The sequence below is a fragment of the Stomoxys calcitrans genome, chromosome 5 (assembly GCF_963082655.1).
Source record: "Stomoxys calcitrans chromosome 5, idStoCalc2.1, whole genome shotgun sequence".
Taxonomy (NCBI): domain Eukaryota; kingdom Metazoa; phylum Arthropoda; class Insecta; order Diptera; family Muscidae; genus Stomoxys; species Stomoxys calcitrans.
The window spans coordinates 27,867,511-27,884,135 of NC_081556.1; the positions used below are offsets into that span (position 1 = coordinate 27,867,511).

General features: G+C 34.7%; 1 protein-coding gene and 1 long non-coding RNA gene across 3 annotated transcripts; one reads left to right on the forward strand and one right to left on the reverse strand.

The window, feature by feature from the left end:
- Window positions 1-3,051: 3,051 nt before the first annotated feature.
- Window positions 3,052-15,082, reverse strand: LOC106085646 (sorting nexin-32). Of its 2 annotated transcripts, XM_013249969.2 has the most exons (8): window positions 15,003-15,082; window positions 14,434-14,805; window positions 14,251-14,372; window positions 13,300-13,744; window positions 13,058-13,240; window positions 4,019-4,036; window positions 3,458-3,567; window positions 3,052-3,386 (listed from the first exon to the last, which is right to left on the reverse strand). In XM_013249969.2, exons 1-8 carry the CDS (start codon window positions 15,003-15,005, stop codon window positions 3,296-3,298), a joined length of 1,344 nt encoding a protein of 447 aa, XP_013105423.1. In that variant the 5' UTR covers window positions 15,006-15,082; the 3' UTR covers window positions 3,052-3,295. The 2 variants fall into 2 exon arrangements, with proteins under 2 accessions (XP_013105423.1, XP_059225532.1); XM_059369549.1 differs by lacking the exon at window positions 4,019-4,036 and having other exon boundaries at window positions 3,054-3,386.
- Window positions 11,920-12,501, forward strand: LOC131997824 (uncharacterized). Its single transcript, XR_009398447.1, has 2 exons — window positions 11,920-11,975; window positions 12,078-12,501. It is a non-coding gene; the product is annotated as an uncharacterized LOC131997824 (long non-coding RNA).
- Window positions 15,083-16,625: the final 1,543 nt, after the last annotated feature.

Here is a 16,625-nt window from a genome sequence, read left to right on the forward strand (position 1 = left end):
ATGTTTAAAAATTAAGGTGAGTTTGAAATTGCTGTAACATCTTTAGTTTTGCGAATTTCAAAATTCTGAAGACACCGTTGGATTCGTGAAGAAAATCTCTTTCCGTAATGGTGCTGGACGAAGCAATACTCTTTCCTATTTCCTTGAAAACTTTAGAGTATTGCTTCAAAATTGCATAATTCATATCCAAAAAATGCAAAAAAACCAATTTGAGTTTGCAATAGCTGTAACTTCCTTAGTTTTGCTATCATCAAAAGTTTTCAGACACCGTTGGATTCGTGAGGAAACCCTCTTTCCGTAGAGGTGCTAGATGAAGCAATACTGTAAAGTTTTCTGTGAAAAACATCGCAAACACCAATATTTTTTGGGGGTAAAAATTCAAGGTCGTTTTTGAGCCCAAAAACGCTGTAACTCCTTCATTATTTCGAATTTCGAAAATTTTCTAGCATTCCGCAGTTCGAAATTCGAAGACGATTCGAACAATAAACAGAATTACTTGAAATTTCACATTTTATTTTTTTTTGCATTTTTTTAGCAAAGGCTAACCCCTTATGAAAATTTTCAATTTTTGATGCGAAAAAATTTTTCGAGTTGAGTATGCAGTATTGAAGATTATGGCAAAAAATTCGGTTTAGTGCAACTCCTATGTTTTTTCTTCAAAAAACAAGCTCAAAATCGCGTAATAAGTATCCGAAAAATGCTAAAAAAAATAAAGGGGAGTTTGAAATTGGTGTAACATCTTTAGTTTTGCGAATTTCAAAATTCTGAAAACACCGTTGGATTCGTGAAGAAAACCGCTTTCCGTAGTGCTATATGAAGCAATACTGTAAAGTTTTCTGTGAAAAATATCGCAAAAACCAATATTTTTTGGGCGTAAAATTCAAGGTCGTTTTTGAGCCCAAAAACGCTGTAACTCCTTCATTTTTTCGAATTTCGAAAATTTTTTAGCATTTTGCAGTTTGAAATTTGAAGACGATTCGAACAATAAACAGAATTACTTGAAATTTCACATTTTATTTTTTTTGCATTTTTTTATGAAAATTTTCAATTTGTGATGCGAAAAAATTTTTCGAGTTGAGTATACAACTTTGAAGATTATGGCGAAAAATTCAGTTAAGTGCAACTCCTATATTTTTTTTTTCAAAAAACAAGCTCGCAAATCGTGTAATTTTTATCCAAAAAAGATAAAAAAATCAATGTGAGTTTGCAAATGCTGTAACTTCCCGAACTTCAATATGCTTGAGACACCGTTGGATTCGTAAAGGAACGCTCTTTCCGTAGTGGTGCTGGATAAGGCATTACTGAGAAGTTTGCTTAAAAAACATCGCAAAAACCTAAGTTTTTTGGTATCCGAAAAATGCTGAAAAAATTCAACGTGAATTTACAATAGCTGTAACTTCCGAAGTTTTGCGAACTTCAATATGCTGAAGACACCGTTGGATTGGAGAAGAGACGCTCTTTCCGTAGCGGTGCTGGATAAAGGTTTACTAAAAAGTTCTGTTCAAAAAACATCGCAGAAACCAAAGTGTTTTGGGCGTAAAAATCAAAGTTAGAAGACAATTTGCAAAATAAACAGAATTACTTCAAATTTCACATTTTATACTTTTTGCAATTTGTTAGCATAGACTACCCACCCCCTTTTCAAAATTTTCAATTTTTGATGCGAATTATTTTTTCGAGTTGAGTATAAAGCATTGAAGATTATGGCGAAAAATTCGGTTAAGTGCAACTCCTGTTTTTTTTCAAAAAACAAGCTCACAAATTGAATAATTGTTATCCGAAAAATGCATAAAAAAATCAACGGAGTTTGCAAATGCGGAATAAATATCGATAGTATCCATAGTATCGTTAATTTCCCATCACCTATATTTCAAACGAAAATCGGAAGGAGATCGATTCATGTATTGGGTTGCCCAAAAAGTAATTGCGGATTTTTTAAAAGAAAGTAAATGCGTTTTTAATAAACCTTAGAATGAACTTTAATCAAATATACTTTTACACTTTTTTCTAAAGCAAGCTAAAACAAACAGCTGATAACTGACAGAAGAAAGAATGCAATTACAGAGTCACAAGCTGTGAAAAATTTGTCAACGCCGACTATATGAAAAATCCGCAATTACTGTTTGGGCAGCCCAATAGAAGCAATATCAATACACAGACCAAATAAAACCAAGATTAATAAAAACTGTTGGAAGTCATTAGAGAAATCATTGTACAAAATGTTAGCCTGTTGCGCCCTCTATAGGCCCAATGTATCTTATAGGCTACATTCAGTGTCGGATCGCTTAGTTTAATTTTGCAACAAATTGAACTTTTCCGAAAGTATCCATCGGAAAAATACCAATCGATATTCAGTCAAAAAATTAAATATCGATAGTGCCATCGATATTTTGCCAGCTCTACTTACTTACTCTAATCAAAATTTTTTTAATTTTTTTTTTTCGATTTTGAGTTTTTTCGCCATTTTCTTTAATACTGCAAACTCAACTCAAAAAATTTTGAGTCATCAAAATTTTTTTTCTAAAAAATGCAAAAAAATAAAGCTGAAAATTTTAAGAAAAACTGTTTATTTAATGATTCCTCTTCGAATTTCGAATCTTGGAATGCTTTTTAAATATTAGAAATTCGAAAAAGTGAACAAGTTATAGCGTTTTCGATTTTCGCCAATTATTTTAAAGAACACTGTAAAGTATTACTTGAACCACTAGCATTACAAAAGAATATTCGTTCTCTAAGTCAGGGATGCTTTCAAAAATTCGTTATGGCTTTTTTCGTCGGGATTCGAAACCAGACGTAGGCTTAACAACCATTTTTTCACAAGCCAACGAGTCCTGGATGCAATGCCCAGCAGAAGCTTTGGACAATCGCCTTACACATACCTTTTCTTTATGCTTCAGTACTCTTCATATCCACTCATATTGGTAGAAACAATTATGGATGATATACATACAGCTTTTTATTCCATAAATATAAATATGATTTTATTAAATATATTTACTTTTAGCAAATCAATAATAAATATTTAGAAATTTGCTTTGTTTGTTTCTTTCTTGTTCCATAGCATGATATTCATAAGTAAAAAATTGAATAAAAAATACAATTTGTAAATAAGATGTTTCTTTGTTTTGTGAGAATGATCAACATTCAATATGGAATGAAGAGAAATACAAGATATAATAACATAGAGGATAATAGGAATACAGAGAGAGAGATACGACATATTCTTCATACATACTTATTTCATATGTAAATAATATAAACAACATAATAAAGGCAGAGAATAAGAAAATATGTATTAAATTTCTTTTAAAGCTAATAAAGATTGACGTAAATATTCATATTGATTTTTGGCATGTTTTATTTCCAAATCGGCTAGCTCAATAAGGCTAAAAGTAGAAAATACATTATGAATTTAATGTAATGTCGTTTCCTGTTTTATTTTGTTTTAGATACAAACCTTTTTTTAAACGCCTGTACTCTTCGGTTGCGAAAACCAACTAGTTCTTCTTTACCACAAGCCGACATTGTTTCAAATTTTTCACAAGCTTCTGCTTGAGCAGCTTCCGCCTAATTACAAATAAATCATATAAAATATTTATTATAGTTTATGTATATCACGAAGTATTATTCTATGACTATATATAGGTATGTTTGTATATATAAACAAAAACAACATGACACAAAACATTCCTCTAAAAGACGTGCTTATTAATAGACAGTTTAAAGTGATTTGTGTATGTGTAGTAGATATGTTTATATATAAAGGTGCTTTTTAGTATAGCTTCTTCAGTTTCTAATATTAAGATGATGTATGTGTTATTTTCCGTGTTCTATGTTTTACAAAGAACCTCCTTCATGAAAACAACGTTGCCTAGATCCATACTGAGATTCTCAATTCTATGGGCAAAACGTCGATATCCATTATAGAGGTATCTTTAACTACATTCGTTTGTTATTTACGTTATATTTTTATTGTTATATGTATTTCATTATTATATATAAAGAAAATACCATATACCTCTTGAACTTCCAAAGGCTGCACATTTATTTTTTTTTTTTTGTAGAAGAAAGCATTGATTTTGAAAGGGGTTTACAATTTAAAAATAAGCAATAAAAGTGAAATAAATAATGGTGATATTATTGAATAAACAATGATTAAATAAGTATGAGTTATAAAACGAAACTTTCGCAATATTTAGTGCTCCCCTGTTCATATAGAAAGCATTTTAAAGTGGAAAAGGTGCTAAAATGACTGGCCAACAAATTTTCAACATAACTACCATACAGTGACTATCACATGATTGCGCAATACAGCTGTAAAATAGAGCTTGCAAAATATCGATGGCACTATCGATATTTTAGGTTTTGGCTGAATATTGATTGATATTTTTGCTACCGATACTATCAACAAAGTTATACTATTAAAAAAAATTTAACAAAAAATTAGCAATCCGATCTCCTATGTATCCCAACCATTATTTTTTCAATCGTGTTTCTTGTTGTGTTCCCTCATCCGTATTTGAAAAAAAAAAACCTACAACCGGATAAACATTATTTCCCTCAACACTCATAATTATCATATCACCAAAAACAAATCATCTTGTCCAACCATCAACATATTTGCAATGTCTTTTTCTACCGCTACATTTAATTTCAAGGCCAAATGCATCATTATCATTACTTCTTTAAATTGTAACTCATTTTCTACTTATTTCTAACCCTAACTCCAAACAGCTTATCCATATGCATATTAATCTGCGGAGCGTTCACATTACCCCTCTTGCTTCATATACTCATACAAATACTTCAGCAGCTTGTGCGTCGCTATTCCCTGCTGCAGAACCTAAGCCTAGCTTATTAACTACACGCACTTTGTTTAAAGCGCAACAACATACATCCGGGCGCCCAGGATAGCCAGTACGCAGATCAATGCGCATATCAACAATCAAACACGCCTTAACATTTTGCATTGTATGTGCAATGATCGAGGAGTATGTAGCCAATGACTCCTGCCAACGAACATGTTGGAACCAACCGCTAGTTCGAAATTTGAAATGTGCTTCTATATGAACCGATCTTCTGATTTTTACTTCTCATTTTCGTTTTAAATACAGGTGATAAGAAATTAACGATAGTATCGACACCATCGATATTTATTAATAAAAATATTGAAAATATCGAATGTTGCGATTATCGATAGTTTGTCAGCTCTGCTCTAAAACCCTATCATGTAGCACATTTACAGCGAAATTTTTATGCCCTAGGATTAATTAAATCTAGAAACAAATCCTGTTCTTTTACACTGCGTTTTTTGTGATTTAAGTGACATACACAAGTGTACATGCCTATATATATATGTTCATATGACACGTCCATACACAATTCTTGAAAACAGTTGCATACTTTGGTACTTTTATCGATTATTCAGCCCTGAAATCGGTTTTTTTTTGGGATTTAAAAATAAATCCTGCAAAAATGGATTTTATTTTTTTTTTGTATGACAAAACCTGCAAAAAACACAGGACTTAGCACTTAAATCTTGAAAAAGCCATATATCTGGATAAGGGGTCCCAAGCTAGGCCGAAAAGTCGAATTTAGACATTTACCACAATAGCAAAAGTCGATTTTTTGACTTTTGGTACTTTGTCAAAGTCGACTTTTGCAAAATGTAGACGTTTTGACTTTTTATCAAAAATTTTCCAAATTATTTTCTATTTCCTACAAGTTTTCGTAGACTTTTGCCATCAAAATAATTTTTTTGTATTTTCATAAAGGCGTATATGCATAATTTTATATGCATAATTGGCGCATTTTTATATCAAAACCACCCCGCTATCTAAAATCAATTATTGCCAAAAGTTTCCACATTCCCGTTTATTTTCCCTTTTTTGTATTTGAATTAAAGCTTTAAATGGTATATATATCCTAGCCGACTTTCAAATAGTTACTCTGAATGTTAAAACCCAAGTAGAACATTACATTTTATTGATCATATGAGTATCATACTGCCTCTTCCACAAAAAAAAAAAACAGAAAATTGTATCTATTCTATCTAATTTTAAGTTCTGACATTATCAAAGACCGTTCTTCAAAAATGAAATAAACATAAAAACAGATCACCTTCACCAAATCGGAGTCTATCTATTCTAAATTCCATCCAGACTTCGCTAAATTCGGTGCAAAATCTCTATTTGTAAAATATGCTCTTATATGGGAGCTACTATAAAATATTGTTCGACTCGTCCATGGATTGGAATATATTTTAACCATGCCGAAAATGTCGCTTGCCAAATTTTAGACAAATTGGAACAAAAATGTGGGTTTCAGAGCAACAATACCGAAAATTATGGGTACATTTGTAAGGGACCTACACCTGAAGTTGAACCCATATGGATCACATTCGCATTTTATAGGCTTACGTTTTATAATCTCGGACATTAAATACGCCTTTTAAGAGCTGAAGATTTCAAATCTGAAGTCCAGTGTTTACGGGGGCAATAAAAAGATATATCTAGTCCTATACAGCCCATCTTCGAGCATAAACGTTTAATTAATAAAAATACATTTGTACCAAAATTCAGCATCCATAAACATAAAACTATTAAGCTGAATATTACACTTATAAGGATGTAATCCCCAAAACGTTGCTTGCATATGGCACAAATTGATATTACAATCTGAATACCACTGCCGAAGATGATCAAATCGATTCAACCATTCAACACTAACACCAAGTGCCTTCCGTTTAAATAACGTTTAAAATTTAAAAAATATATTTATGGCAACAAAAATAAGCCAAAAGCAATGAACCATTGCAGTTGAGAATAAAGCACCCAAATGGATCTCAGAAAAATTGGAAACATTTCTTACCTAGCAGAGCAAAACTTGTATCTCTGTGCGGCTTTTTTTCTCTGTGCAGTTTTCTTTTCAACTTCAAAATCGTTTATCGACTTTTTAATCACTGAAAGTCGACTTTGTTAAACAAAAAGTCGACTTATCGTTTAGTCAAAAGTGGACTTTGGGATAGAGCTGGCAAACTATCGATAATCGATATTTTCGATAGTTTTAATAATAAATATCGATTGTAACGATACTATCGTTAATTTCCAATCACCTATATTTCAAACGAAATTTTGCACGAAGTGTTCTGTTATGACTTTCAACAACCGTGCGAAATGCGATTAAATTCGGTCAATAACCTAATATAGTTCCCGTATAGACCGATTTCCCGATTTGACTTCTTGAACCCCTGGAAGCAGCAATTGCACTTCAATCTGGCTGAAATGCCATCTCAAAAGCAGAGGGTAATAAAATTAACCTTCCCCAAGGAAGGCAAATACAAATTTGTCCAGGGGAAAGGGTAATAAAACCACCCTTTCCCAGCGAAATGGTAAAAAAATTACCCTTTCCTAACGTAACAAAACTACCCTTTCCCAGCGAAGTGTAATAATGGGAAGTACAAATCAGGAGATCGATTTATATAGAAGCAATACCAATGCACAGACCAAATAAAACCAAGGTTAATAAAGTCAGTTGAAAGTCATGAGAGAAATCATTGTACAAAATGTTAGCCTAATCTGATGAAAATTGCGCCCTCTATAGGCGCAATGTATTTTAAAGGATGCATTCAGAGTCGGATTGCTTATTTTTGTTTAACTTTGCAAAAAATTTAACTTGATAGTATCCATCGGAAAAATGTCAATCGATATTCAGCCAAAAAATTAAATATCGATTGTGCCATCGATATTTTGCCAACTCTAGTGATTAGGCCCCAGGCTGATATTAACATACAAATGTATATCACGACTGGCGATCTTGGCGAGAACATCAGAAAAAATTTTCAGCTGTGGTTATGCCCACCTAATACTGGCGACATTTGTGAGGAACTATACATTTGAAAAATACCCATGTAAAATCTTCTCCCCAAAGAGGTGGCACACCGTTCGTACTCGGCTGTAAAAAAGAGGCCCTTTATCATTGAGCATAAAACTTGACTCGAACAGCACTCAATGATATGTGAGAAGTTTGCCCCTATTCCTTAATTGAATGTTCATGGGCACTTTTGAAATGTACACCACAACATCGCGATTTTAGGTCTTCCACAAGCCTTGGATTGTTGTCGATGGACTTAAGTTTTGGTTTTGTTTACCACTCGTGTTTGGCCAATTTAAAAATAAATTTCAGTTGATAAAAATAAATTTTCAATATATATTTAATAGAAAGGCTGTGATAACATTTGAGAAGCATCAACGATACAAATTCACGACAATATCCACGTGGCCAGGGTTCACTAAATTATTGGGTTGCCCAAAAAGTAATTGCGGATTTTTCATATAGTCGGCGTTGACAAATTTTTTCACAGCTTGTGTCTGTAATTGCATTCTTTCTTCTGTCAGTTATCAGCTGTTATTTTTAGCTTGCTTTAGAATAAAAGTGTAAAAAAAAGTATATTTGATTAAAGTTCATTCTAAGTTTTATTAAAAATGCATTTACTTTCTTTTAAAAAATCCGCAATTACTTTTTGGGCAACCCAATAATTAATCTTAATTCAACCATGCAGCACGTGGCTCATTTTTGTTATTGCGCAGGTAAAATTACTTGTTTTCCGAGCCCTGACATGATACATTAATGTCACATAGTGTGATACCCCTTGTGTGGTGTGTTTGTATTCAACGCGAACGTTGGAATGATACAGGCCGCTTTAGGTAACCATGTCACTTGTGAAGTGAAACAATGTGAATTGGTACCGGCTTTAAAGCAACAGTAAAAAACGGAAGGAACAATAACGGCACAAAATTTAACACAAATATCAAAATAAAAGAAATGAAATTGGAGAAATCCAGCTTGTTAACACAAATATCTTAATCCATTTCAAGCAATTTCCTGGAAGTCTACTTGTATTAATAATGCTAGTATTAAAAGTTTTTGGTGGATACGTTTAGGTCCTCACCAGAAAATTTGCATTTCAATTTTTAGGTATACTGAGTTTGACGCTTAACGCTTGGGTTCGAATTCTGACAAGAACATAAAAAACAATTTTAGCAAGAACATAAAAACATACCTACTTAAGGCCTGGTTATGCGCTCATAAACACTGTAAATGTAGACTAAATGTATCGTAAACGTAAAGAGGCAATTATGCTTATCACAATATCAATGCTATGAACAATAAAGATGAGGAACTGATGCCGGAGCACTTTAATGGGGCACAGCATGCATACCCTAAGGGCAAGTTTGAGGATTATGCAATGGCACTCTTCCTGGATATTGAGGGAGCATTTCGCAACGTAGAGATAGGGTCAATAGTCACATGGACCGACGGGGGTCAAACCGAATTTTTCTGCTACGTGGCAGGATTATCAACGCGGACTTCGGTGATAGTGTGGTTAGAAAGCGGTTGACAAGAAGAGCTCCTCAGGAAGGGATGTTTTCGCCAATTCCCTGGATTCTAGTGATAAAACGAATTTTATTGGATCTCAAGATGACATGAGAATGATCGCATTGGCGGACGACGCCGTTCTATTGCATATGCGGACGAAGTCGTACTGCGAAACAAATTTCTGTCGACTATTAGCGAGATTACGGAAAGATCACTAGGAAGACTGTCGAGATGGGATAAGAGATATGAGTTGAAAATGACACTAGGAAATACAGAGTTGGCCCTCCCCACTCCTACATACGAATTAACGGGATGGGAGAGGCAAAATATCTGGGTCTAGTATTCTATTCGAAACTATCTTGAAAATGGAATACGGATAAATGGGGCACTTGTTTGGTGGAAGGCTGTGGAGACCTCGGTTTACACAGATTGCTCCCAGATGGAAATAAATACTGGATTGCGAGTACGTTCTTTCAGACAGAGGTCTGCGCCATAACAATAGCCGCAAAAGACATTCTGATTCAAAGATAGACTCTTGCCCCCGACTCCCTTCTTGCAATTTCTTCGTATATTTTAACATATATCTCACTTTTTCTATTTTATCCACACTTCGCTTTTTCATTAGGGTATCAATTGGCCAGATTGGCCTTCGAGTGAACTCACGTTTTCATGATGCTCTACACATTCAACCTAAACCATAGTAGTAGTAATAATAGACTTACTAACGAGCAACGCTTGCAAATCATTGAATTTTATTACCAAAATCAGTGTTCGGTTCGAAATGTGTTCATTCACCGTAACGTTGCGTCCAACAGCATCTTTGAAAAAATACGGTCCAATGATTCCACCAGCGTACAAACCACACCAAACAGTGCATTTTTCGGGATGCATGGGCAGTTCTTGAACGGCTTCTGGTCGCTCTTCACTCCAAATGCGGCAATTTTGCTTATTTACGTAGCCATTCAACCAGAAATGAGCCTCATCGCTGAACAAAATTTGTCAAAATTTGAACACATTTCGAACCGAACACTGATTTTGGTAATAAAATTCAATGATTTGCAAGCGTTGCTCGTTAGTAAGCCTATTCATGATGAAATGTCAAAGCATACTGAGCATCTTTCTCTTTGACACCATGTCTGAAATCCCACGTGATCTGTCAAATACTAATGCATGAAAATCCTAACCTCAAAAAAATCACCCAATATATGTCTGTTTGCGCTTTTTTTTTGTTGGTCTTAAAATCTTATTGAGATTCCATTGCAGGATATTGTGCGGCTTTAGACCATTGTTTAATGCGTTCTATTCGAAGAATAATAAAGCAGAAAACATTTAAAAAAGTCTCCTGACTTTATATCCTACAATGGAATCTCAATAAGATTTTAAGACCAATAAAAAAGCGCAAACAGACAGACCAAACGAAAGGCACGTCGCATGTTGTGTAGGTCACTGCCTATACACAAAAATAGCACTGGCAGAATCAACCGTTGGGCGATCGCCGTGCGGAGAACAAAAGAGTTTTGCAAAAGATGTTTGTGTTTGTTGCTATTAGCATCAATGGATAAGTTGGATTTGAATAAGGGAAGTAATATTTGATTTGTTTTCTATTGCGTTTATGAAACAAGTCGACTTAAAGAGCCCTGTTAAAATTCAGATGTGTGCTTTACAACTTACTCTAGTTGGAAATGGTTGTAAAGCACCTTGATCCATTTGACAAATCCTTCTGATGATTTGTCTTGGTTGAAAATGAAATTGCGATAAAGGAAACCAGTCAAATACTTCTAGCAACAACAAACTTTTTGCTGACTTTTTTAAATGTTTTTTGCTATACTATTCTTCGAATAGAAAGCATTAAACAATGGTCTAAAGCCGGACAATATCCTGCAATGGAATCTCAATTTGTATGTATTTTCATAAGGCAAAACGAAACAGCTGATACGTTTTTCTATATTTACGGTATGTTTACGAGAGCATAACTAGGCCTTAAAGCTGGTGACATTCTGTTACGCTATACTTAACTACGAAAAAAAGGTTCGATCAACGGCATGATGTTCGGACTTGATTATAAAAAAAATCCTTATCATTGAGCTAAAATCAGGAATTGGACAATACTTTTTGATGTGACAATACCCGTTGTTTCTCAATTGTAATTTTCGTGGGAAATTTGGATATCATTTTTATATCAGGATTATGGCGTACATCTACTTCTAAAGGCATTGTAGGTTTTTTATACAATACGTGGCCAACTAAGGAAAACAACAAGTGAATACAAAATAAACATTAAGGCAGATATGATATTCGGTTTTTACGACGTTAGCATCGCGGCCTATGATGTCGAACTCCTGGGTTCAAATTCCGGCAAGAACATCAGAGAACATTTTAAGGCAACGTTTTTACTAAAATCAAATGCCTCCAATCTTGACTCCAACAAGTTGTGTATAATATTTGACAGTAATCAATACTTTGATTACAATACTCTGAAACAAAAGATGGGCAGACAAAGACACATCGTTACCAGTGTTGCCTTTTTTGGTAGGTTCCTACCAAAATTGGTAGGTTTTTGTTTTCTTGGTAGATTGGCAGGCTGAACTCAATTTTTGGTAGGTTTTTTCAACATATAAATACGAAGTTCATTACTAAAAAAACCGTCAGGTATGACTCAAAATTAATTCACTTCTTGTCGTTTCTGTGTATTTGTTAAGAGTGCAGAATTTAGCCAAGCGAGGGGCCAAGAAGTTGCAAAGGGTCTCATTGCTTCAAATTTCAAGAAAAAGGGCGTAAGTTCTGATATTGACCGTAAATGCTGGTACGAGTTTTAATGGATCTCTTCCAAACTTCGTAACTTATGGATGGGGAATGCGGCTTTGTGCGTTTCGGAAAACATGTGGCAGCTGCATACAACGATGGTCAAATCTGGTCGATTCTCAAATGTTGAGGGATACATGCTTTTCGCTGTAGCAGCGAAAATAGGAATAGGAAAACACATTTCTGGGCTCAAACAGCTAAATGGACAGGTCGCTTTGTCCAATCGGAACAAAAATATGACTTTATGAACTCAAGATTTCTTATCGGGAGATCGGTATAAAGGATGTTATATCAAAATTTCAACAAATAGTTTGTCGGAAATGTCTAGATCCTATATGAATAACGATGATCTTGTACTTTGTAGCGTTGGAAATGTATAATTTAATGTGTTGCCATGGAATGGCTAACTCTCGGTGGGTGGTATAAAAATGTATACCCCATTTTTGGTATGCGAAACATTTGGTAGATTTGAGTCGGATTTGATAGAATTTTTCTTAAATTTTAATATGAAATAATTTTTTGAGTGGCAACACTGATCGTTACATTTAATCTGAAAGTGATTCCAATTAAACTAGCTGAAATTTTTCCTAATTGAATAGACACAATGTGATACACATACTTTGTATCATAGCAGAGGTATATATTTTAGATAAAAAAATATCATAAAACGACAACTAATTTGTTAGCCAGCACATGAATAATTAAACAGACAGAAATTCTACGAAAATATTATTAGGTATTTTCGTGAAAAAAAAAACGTGAACATGAATTGAATCTTCGAACAAGGGTAACAGATATTAAAAGTCATTGGACTGTGCCCAATGGAAAGTGATTTGAAAAAATGTATGGCATGGTAAGATTATCAGAATAAACTTACCGCATGAATATCCTTATTTTTAGCTCGAACTTTTTCCAAATTACGATTTGTTGCTTCATAAGCTGCTAGGCAACGTAAACGACGTATTAGTAGAGCTTTGGCAGCTTCGCTATCTCGTTGATAATAACGTAATGTGTCTCCAAGTTTCAGGTCTTGATCACTAGCAACACGCACCTCCAGATTCTGAAAACAATTAGAAACAAACAATAGTTTGTTTTTGATTTTGTATTCTGTTGCATTACCTTTATTTTCTCAAATATATCAGCTGACTTTGCACAAAATGCTTCCATTGTACCCTTTTCGGCAGTCGATAGATGTCTCAATGAATTTGAAATTTTTTGATGGCATTCGCCCACATCTTTGTGCCGTTGAGTCATTTTCTCTGTGCGCAATGCAGCTTCCTTCAAATGACTATGATATTCAGTAAGGAATTGTAATTCATTTTCAAAGAAATCATTAACATCTCGTACTGTGACTCCTAAGATAATTTCATCGGTTGTTTTGCCCAACGATTTGACTAAACCACCAAAAATGGCTGACTTCTTTCGTGGTTTAGCACATAAATCTTGATCGTATTCAAGGAAGACTTTTAAATGTTGATCATTGCGAAATACAGGATGATTGGCCAAGCGTCTGAGAAAAACTTCGTGCATGGCTACAGTTTTTTTAAATGTTGCCAAATATTCACTGAAAAAAATATATATAAAGTCGATGAGTACATGTGCATTAATTAAATTTGAATATTTAAAATTTAGTCGAGTGAGTAAAACCTGTGGTCAAACAGTGGTTGACCCGGGTCAATTTGTAAGAAATCAAAAACACACTTAACTGAAAATTATAATTTGCGACCAATTTCCAGAAATCTTGCCGAAAAAACAAAAACAAAATCGAGCATCCGGATATTAACAACAAACTTTTATGCTGCAAAATAAACGAACCTTTCGAGCTTATTTTTAAAAACTAGTGGATCAATTTTGTATTTTAGACCATTGTTTTATGCCCATGGGTAAATATTGATCCCTACTTAATGTCATCGATCGGGATAGGGAATATTGCAATCAATTGAATGGCAATTGAGAATTTGATATCAAAGTTTGGGGCTAAGTGTCAGCGGGATCCTTCACCAAACCATATTTTTAAAATTTATATTTTTTGGCAGCTGCGAAAAGAAAAATTTTATTAATAACACTTACGCTTCCAGTTCGGTTTTCATTTTTCTAAATTCCTCCTTTGTCATATTGCCTTCGCCCTCGCCCAAACGTTGCAGTTTTTCACGGGATGCATCGAAATCAGGTCTCGGAGGGCATGGTGGTATCTAAATATGTGCAAATACATACAGTGTAATACTTAAAATAGTGAAATAATCACCAACTTACTATATAACCTGCATAGTCTTCGTTTTCTTCGAAACGATCGTGCAGCCAAACAAACTCCTCATGTTGTCTCACCACATTGTTATCTGCTTTGGAGAAACCCGGCAAAGTTGTCCGAGTGTGAACGGTAAATTTTACTTTGTCTTTTTCGCTTAATGCATCCGAAATCTCTACATGCAAGGTGTCATCGGCAACCGAAGGTGAAATGACTGATGATGATGATTCAGATGTACCAGCTCCGCCACTTCCATTGTTGGTGACTTCTTGAGCAGTTGCCGTATCCAAATTGATGGGCGTTGTTAGATCTACATCGTCATTTACTACATCATTTTGTGCTGTTGTTGCATTGCTAATTATATCTTCTGCCATAAGATCCTACAAGTACACAAAACAATGATGATAAAACTAAAGCTCTGCAGATAAGGGAGCAACTTGGCAATTTCTATTGTTTCCTTCCACTTACATTACTTTGTGGTTTATACTTTTAAAGTGCAACATTTTCATATTCTATAAAATAATTTTACAATTGCTGCCTTATAGCAAACAAATATTTTAAAATTTTTATTACTTACCATTATTATTATTTTTTCTGACCTGCTTATTTGCCGATATAGGGATCTAGAAGTCGACTTTCGACTAATCGACTTTTTGTGTAAAAAAAGTCGAAGTCGACTTTCACTGATTAAAAAAATGTCCAATAATTAACTTCTTAGGGTTGGTATTCTAATCGGCTTTTAACGTGAACAACTGTCAAATTTCATGTTATAGAAAAAAGTATGTATGTTATGTAATGTAATATATATGAATGTAAGATTGAGTTAGTATAAAAAAATTCATATAATTATATTTAAAAAAATTATGATATTTTGCCAAGTCTGATTTTGAGAATGCTGCTAGTTCACGCCATGAGCAGAGAATATGCAAGAAAGAAGATAGCAACAAAGAGAATGCAAACAAAAAACTGACATCTTAATACCCTCAAACCTGGCCGGCTGTTCGCTTGAGACCACCTTTATAAATCCGCCTTGGTGTTCTGACAAAGAAAAGAGTCCATCGGATTTCGCAATAGGTTAGGTTAGATAAGAGTGGCAGTCCTTTAGAGACACACTTAGACAATTTTAAGTCCATTGTGATACCACAGTAGCGACAGACCAAGGCTTCTAACGGGATTCGAACCCACGACCCCTGCACTGGTAATCCAAGCACGCTACCAACTCGGCTACCGGGGCGCCTATGCATTTTCGCTGCGAATGAAGTCAGTACTAGGCTTTAGTTGAAATAAGTCAAAAAAAGCCGGCAAAAATTGACGTGCATTTAGTTTCAAGTCGCCGACTTTAGTTTGCAGCCGACTTTTCGACCATATTTTTTTCTAGCTTTGGTATCTAAAGTTACAAACGTGGTCTTTACAGGGAAAAATACCAAAAATAACTCGAAATGGAGCGTTTTAAAAAAGAAAGTAAAAAACACCACCCCAGCATTCACTTATAAGGTGTGGTCATGGGAAAAGATGAGTACATTTTTTTTTGTTTTGATTGGATTTTGCAATAAATCTAAATGTCAAATGCTTGATAACACAGCTGAGATTTTTTCTAAGATCTTACAACGATATTTTATTTGAACCGATTGTCGTGGATCCCGGAGGATCTGAATTGTGTCTTCGGAGAAGGTGCGCACAATAAGCTGGCTATTCGCGTTTGGAGCACCGGCTGTGGCTAAGTCTGGGACGCGGTTCTTGCTAGCACACCATGTCCAAAGACAGCTGACAAAAAAAATCAAATTTAAACCAGCTCTGAATGGAAGAGAAAACAGGGTCACCCATACATTAAGGCAGTCAAATTACAAGTGTCTTCGCTTCCCACTTACCGCTCTTCAGTGGGCACTGAGATACCCTTCAGTGCCCTTGACGGCCCACCCCAACCATGGTATCCGATGTCCAACCGTATTGGATACCCCAGAATTGTTTCACTTAACCTCCTCTACAGCGTGGGGCACTACCCGTTTCTTACCTTTGCCGCATTTTTGGCTTCAGTAGTATTTCGACATTCTTGGTCGTACTATCCTGGCACGGGATAGCTGTGAGCATCACACAGACTGAAACATTGAGTTTTGATCTGTGTGGTGTTCAATGCTGTCACGCGAAGCTTAGCGTCCACAGGTTGCGGATAGTGGAATAGTCCATAGGGAGTACCTGCAAC